Source organism: Telmatherina bonti, assembly GCF_933228915.1.
Source record: "Telmatherina bonti genome assembly, chromosome: 7".
Lineage (NCBI taxonomy): Eukaryota > Metazoa > Chordata > Actinopteri > Atheriniformes > Telmatherinidae > Telmatherina > Telmatherina bonti.
In genome coordinates, this window is record NC_136625.1 from 13,885,672 (window position 1) to 13,900,879 (window position 15,208).

At 38.5% G+C, this 15,208-nt stretch overlaps 1 protein-coding gene across 1 annotated transcript in view; it reads left to right on the forward strand.

The window, feature by feature from the left end:
* The window catches only part of mtcl1 (microtubule crosslinking factor 1), a gene marked incomplete at its 5' end in the record, with an annotated part of 79,736 nt that overhangs the window by 1,624 nt on the left and 62,904 nt on the right, over positions 1–15,208 (forward strand). The window contains 2 exons of the mRNA XM_079243428.1: positions 4,176–4,400; positions 4,817–4,975. Coding sequence (XP_079099554.1) covers positions 4,176–4,400; positions 4,817–4,975 — 384 coding nt within the window. The remainder of the gene's footprint in view (positions 1–4,175; positions 4,401–4,816; positions 4,976–15,208) is intronic.

A 15,208-nucleotide genomic window follows, 5' to 3' on the forward strand; every position in this document is an offset into this window, starting at 1 on the left:
CTCTGCCGTAATGGCTTTATCCCACAGGAGTTGATCAGATGTCCCATGTGCATGGGGTTCAAACACCCTCCTGCTTGGCTGTCAGTCTGCCAGCTGGGTCTCTTGGGTCTTTTACACCCCCATGCCCCTAGACCATGAGGGGAGTCCCCAGTGCAGTTTTCTTTTTAAGCTCTTGGCAAAACACAGAGCAGATAATAAAAAAAAAAAACCAAAGTGTCAGACATGAGTTTTTATAACACTTCCTTTTGCCAAAAAAAGATGCCAAATTGTCATCTTCTGTGTGATCTGAAACTTTATTTTTAGACCATTTCTGAAAGTTTTTCTTTAAAAAAAAAAAAAAAAAGGGAAAAATACTCAAAAACTGAATGAAAATAGTTTCTTAATGTAAGAATTTGTTGAAAGGTCAGTGTGTTGGATGTAGTGACATCTAGTGGCACAAATAGCAAACTGCAACCAATTGAATAGTTTCTACTTCACCCTCTCCTACCAACGTAGTGTGCAAAGCCATAATTGTTTGGAAAAACATGAACCACATCTCAAGAACCAACATTTGCCCTCAGTTAAAACATGTAAATGTGCTGATCGATTGCAGCTGCTGTGAAGTTAAGATCGGAACACTTTAAAAGGAGGATTAAGTAATGACAATACACACACTTCCCACATCAGAGGTATCCCCTTAATATACCTGCTCCCAGGATACTGCCTTGCCTCTTCCTCTGCTTTTAACCTGGCCATCGATTGGGTCAACTGTGTGGAAGGTCATTAGCGCCTTCCTCCAGGGCCCTCCTCAAATAACAACGGGCTCTGTGCTTTCCTATAGAGGATAGCTTTAGTTTTCTTTAATTGAGACAATCTTCCCTCTTACTCTTTATGCATTCAACTGTCTTTTCATCGGATGCCAGTTGAGCCACTGGAATACTGATCCCAGGGAAAATCTGTTGAGTAGACTGATTCTTCGGGATAAGAGGCAAACGGATACCCTCAGTGTCACTGAAGCAAACGTGAAAGCACCTCGGCGCTGCAGATGAACTCACACTAGGACGTTACATGCCAGTGGGAGAGGGGGAAAATGAATGCATCCAATCCAAGAGATAAGATGCTTAGAACCAACTAGTAATGTTACATCATCGCCACAAAGAGTACTTGCATCACTGGAACTCATATGTAATCATATCAAAATATGTGCATAATCCCCAAAGGTACAGTATCTCCTCTTTGATAGCTATATATGTCAAAAGTACTTTAAATGTTTATGAATGTTTGACTATCTGTTTGCTAAACTATCACTGTGTTTTACATATAAACACACCTTAATGGTAAATAAATACAACCTCAAATGAACAATACATGATATATTTCAATGGATGGTAATTCATTAAAAAAACAACTAAAGTTATAATTTTTCTACTCTATTCTGGAGGAATTTTTGCCAGCTATTATATATCGTGTTGCTTCAGTTAATTGTGGTGATCAGTTATTTCTTTGGCGTTATCCCTTAAAGCCTAACTACTGAGCGTTGACGGACCTTCTCAGTGAGGCGTCCCCTAGCAACAGGCATCCATCTTGACCAGACCGCCTTGTTTTGGCCTGGTATGTCCAAGTGGTACGTCCCAGTAACATTCTGGTTTTTTAAAATCCAACTCTGCAAACTGGAGCTGTGCTGTCATGTTTGTTTTAAATCACTGTGTCCTGGTAATCTAAACAAGCCGTGCACATTCGATCTGTTTTTAATTGAACGGTCATAAACTTTAACATTTCACATGCTGACTGAGATGTGGCTCTTGGTTTTATTTTGGAGTTTCTTTGAACTTTACATCATTTGGTTTTTTATTGAAATTGCAGGTATATCTGCTCCCAGAAAGACAGGAAACTATTCTGAATATACTTTCTTAGACTGGAAATTGTTTGAAGATGGCTTTTCCAAGTTAATGAGAAGCAGCATCTGTTTCTCTAAGGCAGGGATCCCCAATCCTGGTCCTCGAGGACTGGTGTCCTGCAGGTTTTCCAAGTGTCCCTGCTGGACCACATCTGATTAAAATAAATGTTTATTCAGCAGACATGCAGAGCTTGTCTGAGTCTGAGTCTGGTGTGTTCCAGCAGGAACACTTGGAAAACCTACAGGACAACGGCCCTCTAGGACCAGGGTTGGGGATCCCTGCTCTAAGGCATAGACTGTATATAAAAGCTCTAAGGTCATTGCTGATGTCTTTCCTCCTTGGCGCCCAGTGCTTGAATGCCCCAGATCAGAAAACTGATCAGTTCTTCAAGTGCGTTTGATGAGCAGAACCTGTCAGCCACTTATCCTTTTAACGGCAAGCAGAAAGTTTGCGCTCTGTGTTATCCTGCAGTTCTATGGCTTAATTTTGGTTATTACTCATGGTAAAATGACATATATTGCTCTTAATCTGACGTTGTTTCCTTATTTTGAGGATCTGGTAAAGGCCAAATGATTTCTAGCTTTTGTCCCGAATTGATTAAGCCTGTATTTCTTTTCACATGGCTGTTTATAAACGTGATCAGGTTTTCCATCACCAGCCAGGTGCTCCTCAGTTGTTTCATCAGCTGATTTTAGTTAAGGACTGTAGTCTGCACAATGATTTGCAACATCAATTTTTAGAGATTTTTCTCTTATCTTATCTGGACTCTTGACTGGTTTGCTGGCCTGAACTTTCCACTCATTGGCTCCATCAAGTCAAGTCAGTTTTTTCCCTCTCGTGGGAGTGTGTGTGATCCATGTGATGGAACCATCCATTAATATTTTACAACGTGACCTATATGTTTATTTTTTTCTTCTCTTTAAGGGCCAATCTCAATTATTCATAAGTGACGAGATGAAAGCGGATCTATAGCATCCATGTACATTTACAGTAAAAATTAAAGCATTGCCTCTAAGATTCAAATATCACTAATTCAAACACCAAACATATTTAAAATGCAGAAATATGTTTTCCAATCATGTTATCGGTCAATGTTATCAATGAACAGACTAGTTTAGCTTTTTGTCTCTGTGACAAAGTGCAGTATTGAGACATTTTCCTGGAACAGGAAGTCTGACGTGTTTCTTATCAGAGAAACTGGTGATACTTGTAATGATCATCACAAATAATGGAAATATTGTTTGTCTTACCTTCAAAACAGAGTTAATCTTTCTCACCGCAGACTTCTGCTCTGCAAATAGACTTCTCTTTATTTGTGTGTGGCATCATCCGATTCAGTGTTAATGGTCTGTTAGCGGTGATGATGAAGACATCTGTGGACAGGACGTCGCTGGAGACAGGCTGCAGCATCAGAGCTAAAGCAGCCAAGACGTTGGCTGCTTCAGAGTTTGTTTTTAAAGGCAAACAAACACCCTTTTAATGTTTTAAACATAGATTTTCATGTTTTTCTCATACTATACCATCTATAGCAAGATTTTATCCTTTCATCTCGGTAGTTTTTTTCTGCAGAGAGCTGTAAAATTAATGAGCATATTATTGTTCTACAGAGAGTTATTTATTAATTTATGCTGTTGTTGCAAAATCCTCGGGTCAAAATGCCCCCTTTAGTATGTGAGAAATGGTAGTTCTGGGTTGTTTAAAAGCTCTCCATAATGTCAAGGATGCAGAAATATGCAAATGGCCAGAGGATGCCAAAGTCTCGCTGCTTTTTTAGGAAAAAATAAATGACTTTTTTTTTTATTTCAAGTCTTTTTTTTTGTCATTCTCAACTGAGTGTTTACTTTAAATGCATACTTTTGTGTTTAATGAGTTTATTAGAGGAATTTTTAACCTTTTAAGTTTTATATTTCTGCATTAAAGCATCTTCAGATAATTAATGTTGCACCAATCTGAGACAACTAACATCACAGGTACAAAGTTTAGTCACTTCCTGACAGTTGAACTGCAGACTGATGTTTCTTCATCCTGCAGACGAGATGCTGAACTTCTCCGCATTTAAAGCAACAGTATCTACATGAAGAGATCAAGACATTAAATCCTTCAAACCTTGACACTCCGTAGCATTTTATCTTTACAAGTAACTGAATTTTCATTGCAAACACAGATGTTACACCATGAAAGATGCTGATTTCTAAAGAAATAATACAAGAACACATTTACCAACACAAGTGTCTGATCTATGGTCTCTCATTACACCGACGTGTTGTTAAAAATCTGTTTTCTCCCTGCTTCTCTAAGGATGAAGTGGACGAGCTGCGGGCGGAGATGGAGGAGGTGCGAGACAGCTACCTGGAGGAGGAAGTGTACCAGCTGCAGGAGCTGCGGCGGGAACTGGACCGCTCCAACAAAAACTGCCGCATCCTGCAATACCGGCTGCGAAAGGCCGAGCAGAAGAGCCTGCGGGTGGCTCAGACCGGCCACGTGGACGGAGAGCTGCTGCGGAGTCTGGAACAGGATCTGAAGGTCTGATGTGCTCATCTCTGCTTATTTCACTACTTTTTCATTTCCTATTTATAGTGAAATATTTAATGTATTATACATAAAATACTATAAAGGGAAAAACAAACAAAAAAAAAGGATTAAGCTTCATGAATGTCCATATTATCTGTTACCATGGAAACAGTTTTAATGTAGTAAGTCAATGATTCAAAATCTTAATTAATTTCTTGATTTTTTTTTGTCAGAATAAGGCAAAAATGTGCAATATGAATCATAACATCATTCAACTTCTATGAAAAATCTTGTTTTTCTTAAGCAGCTTATATGACACACACGTATGCCTGCACAGTCATAAGCTGCGTTTTGAGTGTGAAAATAAGCGTTTATAAAATATTAATGTGCCCTCCATGTATTATCCTTTCAAACCGAACTGACCTCAGGTCGCCAAAGACGTGTCGGTGCGTTTGCACAACGAGCTGGAGAGTGTGGAGGACAAACGCAGCCGGGCGGAGGACGAGAACGAGACGCTCAGGCAGAAGATCATCGAGGTGGAGATTTCCAAGCAGGCGCTGCACAACGAGCTGGAGAGGACCAAAGAGGTGAGAGGATCAACATGCTGAGCTCGTTCTCTGCGGAGTTATGGTGCTGTTTGTTGCAAAAACCTTTATGAAACTCTGCGAACGAGAAGAATGCTTCAAGTTTCGCTGCAGGTCACTTTGTTGACAGTGCTTTTGGAGCATGTTTGCTCTTTTTTGCATGCAGGGCAGCATTGTTTTCCCAGGAAAGAGGTTATTTTATAAGTTTATTCTTTATATTTTATAAGTTTATTTCATGTTTTGATAAAGGAAAAACATCACAACCTTATGATAAATACACGATGAGGACAGTGTTTCCATCTATCGAAAGTGACAAAGGAAAATATTAATGTCAGCAACAGTGATGCTTTTTAAGATCAGTATTAATCTGTATGAAAAATTTATCCTATAGCCTTGGCTTCTGTAATGTAAGATACACTATCTGGCTACAATATATGGATTTATTCCATTAAACATGGTTCATTAGATGTATTTTTGAGCGTTACAGGTAATCAGTTTGACCAAAAGCCACCTATAGGCCTCTCCGCCCCCCCCTCTTTACAGCTCAGGTGTGTTTAGAAGCTCACATATATGTTTTTCTACAACCTTTTTTCAGAAAACATTGTTGTAAATACAGGATTAAATCCAGTTAAGACAAGATACTGTTTAGATTTTTGGATGCATTAAGGTAAGGTAGGTAAACTGTTCATTAGAGGTTCTGCAGCATTTCATGACACAAGCAGACAGGCAGTCATGTAATAAATGCAGGACATGAGGACCATATGAGCTGCAGTAAGATGTGTTTTGTGAATCAAGGAAAGAACTTCCTGATTTTGTTCCTCTTGTGGGTTTTCTTTGTCCTTTAGCTGTGAAAAATGTGTTGTGAGTTTAGGGACTGCAGTTGTCGTCACACTTCGGCTGATATAAGCACAAAGTATTATGTTGTCATGTTGTCAAAGGGAAAGCTGGAAGCTGCACCTGAGACCTGATTTTTCTGCTTCTTTTTTTTTTTTTTTTTACTTGCAGTCACTTCTTGTTTGCATTGCTACTTTGATTTGCAAACTTTAGTTTGGTTTTGAATGTGGGGAAAAAAATGGTGCCTTTCCATCTTTTCTCCAACTTTACTGCCCTAAAATCCTGCAGAGCTCGGACTGTAAAACCTGAGTCTATACACCCAGCGGGCTTTAAAAACAGAATTTTTTGCCATTTTCTTAAAAAGATGTCTGATCATCTTAAGATTAAGCAAATATAAGTAAAAAATAAAAAATGACATGCATGTAAATGTTGTGTATGAAGTAAGCCCTGTGATGGACTAAAGACCTGTCCATGATTTACCGCGCCTCTCGCTTAGTGATTGCTGGGATAGACTCCAGCTTCCCCATGACCTTAACTGGACTAAGTGGTTAAGAAAATGGATGAATGGGATTGAGGAAGCATCTCATGGAGGAGCAGATTGTTTTTACTCCATGTGAATTTCACTAAAATACATGACGATGCACACAAGACCAGCTGAACATACTTTTACATGTTTAACGTGTTATTTGAGGAGACGGGAGTTGCAGATGAATCCAGGGGAAGGATATGTTGGTGGATGTTGGATGTGTGTGTGCGTGTGTGTGTGTGTGTGTGTTAGTGTGTTTTAACTTGAGTCATGATATTTTCCCAACCTTAACCAAGTGCTGTTTTCTCCTTCGACAGTCAGTTTTATAAATTGCTCTGCTCTGTCAAATCTAACATGTTGGCTTGACTTAAAAAATAAATGCAAAGCGGTTGCTTTGACTTTAGTTAATTCCTACAATTTGAGTTAGGAGAACATAACTTAATGAGATCTGAGTGCAAGTTCAGCAAAAACTTGCTGTGGTCAAATCTGTGTAAATTGCAGGTGATGCTTCGCATATTCATTTATTTTCCATACTTAGTTTAAGTTGATCCCACTCCAGTTAAATAATGAACAGCTTGGTGGATGGGGTCTTTGCTGATCTAACCTCTCAGTTATAGGAACAGTTGTGCTTTTACAGTTAGAGATCAGTAAAGGTGAGCACAAGATGCTTATTTTTTTCGCATTTTATTCTTCCCAAATAGATTTTCATTATAAGACTGAGAAAGCAGAAGAAAAACATTAATATTATTAAGGTACCAACAAAGTTGCTTACAACAAATTACCTTTGATTTGCTGCCTTTAAATACCCTCCAGCATCCATGTTTTTTTTTACAGTAATCTTATTTACAATAAGTAATTCAATAAGTAAAGTCTATTCATTAATTTAATCATTTATTCTCCAAAGTACATCAGATTTGTTTAAGATGAGTGTTAATAACAACTTGATTTACTTCAATCATTCTTGTTCAAGTCTGTTTCAGACATTATGTTGTGAAACTGTTTGTTTTCATTTCCAGAAGCAGAGAGAAAAGTTTCTGTTTTAAAAAAAAAAAAAAAAAAAAGTTTCTGGTTTATAAAGATTTCCTGTGCGGCTGGATTGTCTCCTCAGTGCGTCATCTTCTCTGAGGATTGAGAGGTAGAGTGTTTTAATCTCCTGGGAGCCAAGTTCTGCTTGTTAATGATGCAGAGTTTTATGCATATATATTTTTTTCCCTTAATTAAGGTCAGCTAATGTTAATCAATTCCTCTGAATCTGCTCGATCGTTGTATTTATGGCCGTTTCAGACGGTATAAATCTTTCATCTGCTCGTTCTGCTCCTGTCAACAGATTTCATCTGGGAACTTCTCTGACTCTTTCTTCTCTTTGATAATAGCAAAGGAAGACCTCCAAAGTAATAAGATGAGGCTATTCTAAGTGCTGCTCAGCTTCAGCTGCTTAAAGTAATCAATGTTGACAGCAGCAGGTAACTCACCGTCTGCCAGCAAAGAGAAAGTAGGCTAATCCCCGACCAGTGGCTTTTGAAGATGTGGCCTTTTTTTTTTTTGGCAGCTGGATGACAATGTTTCCTTTCTGGTATCATCAAGCATTCAGCTTGATTAACTTCTGTCCACATTGTCTCTATTTGACTTATTGCTTGCTTCAGTCCGCTCTTCAGAAGGGTCCACTTCTGGTTTTTAAAATCTATGTCTGAGCTTGACCTTAGCAGCAGATGCTTCCAACATGGCTGTTTTCAAAGACAACTTATCAGCAGCTGAGCTGGAACCAGGACAGAAAATCCATGTCTGGTGTGGATGTGGTGGTGCAGCAAATGCAAACCTCAGATTTTATAATTGCTATGACACTGTTAACCTTTTGGAAATGTAATGATTGGAATAGTAAGACTGGCGGGAGAGAGAGCTGCACAGTCAGTTTTTTCTTTTTTTTTTTTTTTTAAAATTTGCAGGGTCTGTCTCAGTCTGACCGCTATAACGGCTAATTTAAAGGCTCGGCCGCTTTCTGGTGTCGTGGCTGACGGCAGTTTTTGCACAGCTTGCTTCATAAGTCCTCAGTGGTGGTAAGACGATGCGTAGATGCATGAGCACAAGATGACAAACTGTCTTGTACACACAGAAAAAAAGGGAATGGAGTAGAAGAAGGACTGAGATTGCGACTGCTCCAAATGATTGCAATTTTTTTTATTTTTTTTTAGTCCCCCTCGAGAGGTTCATCCCAGAAAAAACACACACAGACTGGGTCATGTTTGATGTAGAAGTAGAAGTCCTCACTTTCTGGTGAACTCATAATAAACAGAAGAGAATTGTTTGATTCTCTGATTTTCTGATTTGGCTTTTATACTTTAATTCTCTTTCTTTTAGTTAAATGCACCCATTTTGAAACAAAAGAGGCTCCTTTAAGTTCACTTCATTAGTCAAACATTTGTCTGAAAAAAAAGTCAGAAAATCTTCTAAGAAAAATAAAAAACAACAACTTTTTTTTCCTTTCTTTTTTAAACCATCCATCAGAGGAAGAATTAGAGATAATATCTCATCCAAACAAGTAGTCTTGGACTGATACATAATGAGAAACGTTCATGGCAAATAAATGACATATCCACACACACCAGCTTTCCTTTGGACACCAGGAAAGATTAGTGCTGAAGATCATTACTCTGTAATTGGTTTTCATGATTTAAAAACTAAAAGAAATCCCGTTAAAAATTTCTCTCCTCAGTGTAAAAGGGTCAACTAATCTCAAATAGTTGGAGCAACTCTGGCTTGTAAAGCCCATTTTGTCCTGTTGCCATAGCTTGCTTTCAGCTGTCAGAGGGGGCCCAAAGAATGGCACACCAGCACGGATTAAGCCAACAAGAAGAGCTGTTATAAAACAGAGCAGCGTGTTTCAGTGCGCTGAGATGGGAGGGGAGATCGGGGAAGTGGCTGTAGGCCCGGCCACCCTGCCGTACGACGGCTTACAAAGCTCAAATTAAACAGCTGAGGAGAGGAGGTTGATGGGATCTGCTGCTGTTACACCGCTGGCGTGCCGCTGCTTTTCTGTGTGCCCAGCGAGAAGGCGGAAAATGTCTGTTTGAGAGATTTTTCACTCCTCTGACATTTGAAGAGCGGCCCACTGATATGTGTAATGAAATGGAACAAATGAAATGCCAGCACGCACAACACGAGCATCAGGTGATTTATTATGTGTTCCCAGTCCCCTGTGATAAATTCATCTTTCATTAAGGCCAAATGGTAATCTTTTTGTGCTGTGCTGTTCCCTCTCAGTGACTACAAGGTGTGTTTCATGACAGATTTCCTCATTCTGAAGCGCTGACGTGCGGACAGTACCCATTAAAAGTGGCACATTGCTCGCGCTAACCAAAGCAAGCAGCGCTCTGCTCATGCTTCTCCTTTAAAGTGGAACGCTTTGTCTCATTTTAACAGCAGTCAGTAAATACAGATTATCTCAATTGTAGTCAGTGAACATGTGATCCGCCAGGCAGCGGCCTTCTCTTCTTTTAAAGAGGTTTTAATGAATTCATCCATTATTTAAGGAAACCTGGCGTGCTGTTGAATGTAAGGATGCCGGTGCTCTGTCTCTGAAGGGAGAAGGAAAAAAACCTTCATTATTTCCAAAAAAAACAACAAACAAACAAAAAAATTCTAAATTCTTAGATAAATAAATAAAAAAAAAAACCTAAACGAGCCAGGACAGGTGTGGTGCAGGTGTAATAACCTACATGGTGACCCTTACTCTGTCTGAGACACTCTGAGATGTTGGCTGAGGATGTGGGCTGGGGGGACAGCCTGACATGGTGTCATCATGGGTTGGTGTGTGTGGGGGTCCAGCTTGCATCAGGCCTGGAAAGGGATGCAGGTTCGCCTCCGATAGCAATCCATTATTCCTTCTTTGTCTCTTTTTCTCCAGTTATTTATGTATTTGCTCTCTGATTAAAGTTGTTTGTTTTATATCTTTTAATGTTTGCATTTAATGGACTCCCACCACCACTACTACTGACACACACCTATATGCTGAGGTAGCACAATTGATGCTGTTTTCCCTTTCTCTATTTTCTTTTTCCTTCTTTATATTTTCTGTCGTTCAATCATTCTCTTAGTGCATTTCAGGGTCGAGTGGAAGCTGAAGCCTGTTCCAGCAACCAGCAGGTGAGAGTCAGGAACAAAAAGACTCGGAAATCTTTTAGCTTTTAGTTTAATGGCCTTTAAAAAAAATCAAATAATGTCAAATAATTATTACAAAAAGGAAACCACTAAAGGCCTTAACTATTTGTTTCTACATCCTAATGAATTTGAAGTGATATAAAATAAAGTACTGTTGGAAAATTTAGTGTTTTAGTCAACGACTGTCTTATTAAAAAAAGAAAAAAGAAAAAAAAAAAAAGCTCAGTCGGTGATGTTGGCTTGTATGACGTTCATTCAGTGTGATATTGGTCAGTTTTTAACTGGAAGAACAGATATATGTTCACTTTCCCCACATAACAAAAACACAGTAACATCACAATACATTGTTGGGAATAGCTGCCATTTCTCTGAGCTGTTATTTCCTGTAATGCAACAATCAATGCAACATGTGGCCCAGAAATGATAAAATATGCTAATTGCAATAAAGAAAAATTATGTATTGTTTATTAGGGCTGTGACGATGTTCTTTTGTCCCGATTCAATTCCGATTTTTTTTGGGTGCCGATTCGATTTAAATTGCGATTCTCATAATTCTTCAATATTGCTGATTTTTTTTTTTTTAGATTAAAAGCGAAAAAAAAAAAAAAAATGTACAGAACCTTTTTTTGCTCATTTTTCTTGATTCCAATTAGGAAAAAACAACACAGTAGCCAGACCATCATTCTGCTGCTATAATGCCCAAGAAGAAAAGTAAAACGTTCGATAAAAACAATAAAAGTGACCAAAATTTTATAATGGATTTTTTCTTTATTTATAAATATATATATATATATATATATATATATATATATATATATATATATATATATATAAAATTTTTTTTTTTTTTTTTTTTTTTGTTAAAAAAATCTATTTGAAAATTCTAAAGCAAAAAATCCCAATATTCGATTTTTTGATTCGATCTTCCCACCCCTATTGTTTATGTATTTGTAAGTCCTTATCTTAACCATTCGAAGCTCAAAGGGAAGTAAGAGGGAGAAACAAAGACTGTGCCGGATGCAACTTGAACTTGCAGCGCCTTGAATGAAAGCCTGTGGATCAACATCCTCTGCTGTCTTCCTTACTTATAGATAATAGTGGCCAAGCCAGTTATCTCTGAGTGGATGTAAGGATGTACGTAGCAAGATGTGGACTGCGGATGTCACGTGACGACATTTGGACACATTTGCCTTGATCTCATTAGGACATAAGCTGCATCTTTAAGAGAAAACCACCCAGAGACACGTAGTAATTTTACTTGTTTTTTTGTTTGTTTTTTTTTAGCTTTTATTCTAATATTTTCCACTGTCATCCATCATTTAATAAGTTTTGCAGTTTGATTTGGTTGAACCTTCTGACTTGTTTCTTTCCAGTCAGAATCTGGACTCATTCATATGAGCTGAGTTTGACAGCTACGCTGATCGCTGCTCTTTACACAGAGAATCTGCTGCAGTCCATTTAAACTGGGAATTTAGGAGGTCACGCGTTGGATTTTCCACTTGCAAAGTCAAAAGAAAGTCTCACCAACATTAAAATCCAACATGACTTTTCAAGCAAAATGAGAAGAAACTCTGCAGTTATTCATACAATCAGTTGCAACTATCTGTAGCTCTGCAAAGTCTATCTGTGCAAAAATTGCTGATGTTTGCAAAATACCAGGTATAAATGCTAAAACCCTTCCTGAACCTTTCCATCATCAAAACTGAGTGAAGCTTGCTTGTTAGTTCGCTTGCACCCAGAGTCGCTGCAACATTGCGTCTCCTGTTTGTTTGCTGCCAAAGTTTAAGCAGGAGACGTCTGTTCTTAATAAGTCACGACGTCTGAGCGGGAGTCAATGCAGACATTGTTTCATGTCAGAGCAGCCGCCTCGTGCTTCCCTCTCATGCCTTCCTCATCAGAAAGAAGCACCTCCTCATCCTTTTGTTCTCATCTCTGCTTCTCACCTCTCTGCCATGGCTTCCCCTATCTCCTCCTCTGCTGTGGTTTCCTGCTGTAGGAGTGTAAAAGAATCTCATTGACCTAGTTAATATCTTGTGTCTGACTCCACCAGTGGAAAGAGGAGGAGGCGTGAGGAGAGGGGCAGCACAGGGACTCAAAATCTGCTGCAGTGACACACATCCGTACAAAAAATCCTCATCACGCAGCCGTGGTGCGGTTTGCTCAAAGTGGAGAAATCCACCATTTATGTAACGGTGGAGCTCGCATAGCTTCACGAAACTGTTTCAACGACACGTTTAGCCAATTATACCAAATACTTTTACCATAAAACAAAACAAAAAAAAAAAGAAATTATACTGGGAGTAAGGCTTTTTAATTAATGTTTGACATAGAAAATATTAAAATGGATGACATGATTTTTCTTGCTGGTTTGGAGCGACTCTACTGTGTCGATGCATTTCAGAGGTGACGATATTGTTCTAATTTAGACAAAATATCACAGACACAAAGCAAATGGGGACAAATCATGAATTCTGCAGGAAACCCTGGGATGATGTGTTGCAACTCTGAAACGCCGTCGTTTGAAGTTTAAAATCCATGAAAATTGGAATTTCTCCCCCTCGCGGAGGGGCTTTTCTGCACACGGACATGTTTTGCAAGTGATTTAATTTACAGAAGAATCAAAGCCACTTTAGAAAAAAAAAAAAAAAAAACACAAAAAAAAAAAAAACATCCTGAAGCTCTGTAAGCGTTGCAGTTCATCTTTTAACATCAAACACACCAAGAGACATTTAGGAAGATTTCAACACTTTATGTGGTTTTCTTGAACGCAGTCTTCATGAATCTTTTGTTACAGCTTAGATTTCATGCGATTTAAAGCTGCACAACATCACCATTGACAAACTCCATATTTCTTCAGCTTCTTATAGAAAAAATAGTTTTTATATTAGCCTTATTTGTAAATTTATAGGATGAAAAACTGGATTTTTATTAAATAGTGTTTACACAGTCTTCAAATTTTTTCATTGCCTCATTTTTGTGGAAAAACAGCAACACATGGTAGATTATTCTCTCCCCATCACAATGACTAAAAGTTTAGAGATTTTTCTACCTTTTGAGGAGATTTGATGAATGTTTATGTTCAAAATAGACAAAATAAATCCCATGAAAGGAAATATGATCCAGAAGCTTCTCTCTGAGTTGATAAGTAAACTTAGACACAATTGGATTTATTTAAGTGTGAATTTTTGATTTGGAAAATTTAAAAAAAAAAAAAAAAAAAAAAAAAGGCTAGAAGAATGAAATTTAAAACATTTTTGGAGGGAAACTTGTCGAAAATGTATCTTAGATACAGAAAGACAGCGTCCGTATTCAGGCAAACATCATCTCATTGATTCGCAGCGTGCTGCTCGGCTTAACCCAGATCTGAAAACGACAGAACTCACCGTTCAGAGCTCGGTGACGTGGATGATTCTTCTCCACACCATAACAAATGCTATTAGCAGTTATATGTTGGGCGGTTGACAGCAGCTTGGCAGGCGATAATGCCGGCTGATTCAGTGTTTCTAAGCTCCAAACATTGGGAACAAGCAGCCCACCAGGAAAATGGAGCTCCCAGTTGAGAGCAGGATCCCATCACCTCCAGTGAAATACAGTCAGGAAAAGTGTTTCGGCTTCACTAAAGATTGTGGAAGGAAAAAAGATGTTAGATTCGATCTGCCATGTTGCCAAGTTGAACAAAAGGTCTGGAGCGTCAAAGTTTTAGATGATGAGCAGGAAAGGGCAGTCCTGTTTATGTTTCTCATGTTGGATTTTCTTTCATAACTAAATATAAATCAGTTTCATCAAAATGCAAATTAAAGATCACACTAAGATCTTGAAGTCAAATGACAATTTAGTCTTTTTAGCTTGCTGTTGTGGTTGTGTATGTTCTACATTTTGCTCTCAAACACTGTCCAGCATTGTCGTTTTTATTGTTATGAAATCTCCATTTGTGTTTCAACATCTTAGCTTTAATTGTTTCAGACTTTTTAAAAAAAAATTTTTATTATTATTATTAATTTCCTCTGACTACAAGGACCAGATAAAGGCCCAAAAAGTATAAAAGCTAAATATTGCCTTCGAACAGGAAGAAGTTATTGAGTAAAATACTATGATAATGGATTGGATTGTTGGAGTTTTTTTTACATTAAATCCATTACTCACTCCCTCCCCATTAATAAACTGCTGGTTAGGAGCTACATTTGCAGCCAAAGCTGTCCTGGGCCAAGCTGCCAGAGAAACCAGTCCAACCACCACTGGCATTTATTCCCATTCAAACACCAGCATTCCCCACACTGGAGGCAGGGTGGGTGAAGTGTTTTATCTTAAAATGCACACAACAGCAGAATGACTGAGATGCAGTGAGGTTCAAACCACCAACCCTTCAGCTATTGGATGACCCCTCGGCCACCCTGCAGTATGCACTCATATGGATCATATGGGTCTGAAGCATGGGTCGCTTTAGGAGGCCGTGTGTGTGTGCGTGTGTGTGTGTGACAGAGTGACTGTACAACACATGAACAAATGGCAAATGTGGTGAACATTGCTGAGTGATAAAAACCAGTCAAACAAGCTTGTGTTAGGTTGATTATTTCTTCAATAATTAATACCAGGTAGTGTTAGTATAAGGATCATGCTTCTGTGGTATGAAGAACACAGCTGAATCCCCCCAAAAGTGTGCCAAAATTCCCAGAAATATTCTCCTGTAGATATTTGCTCTTATGAAGACTTAAAGATAGTCT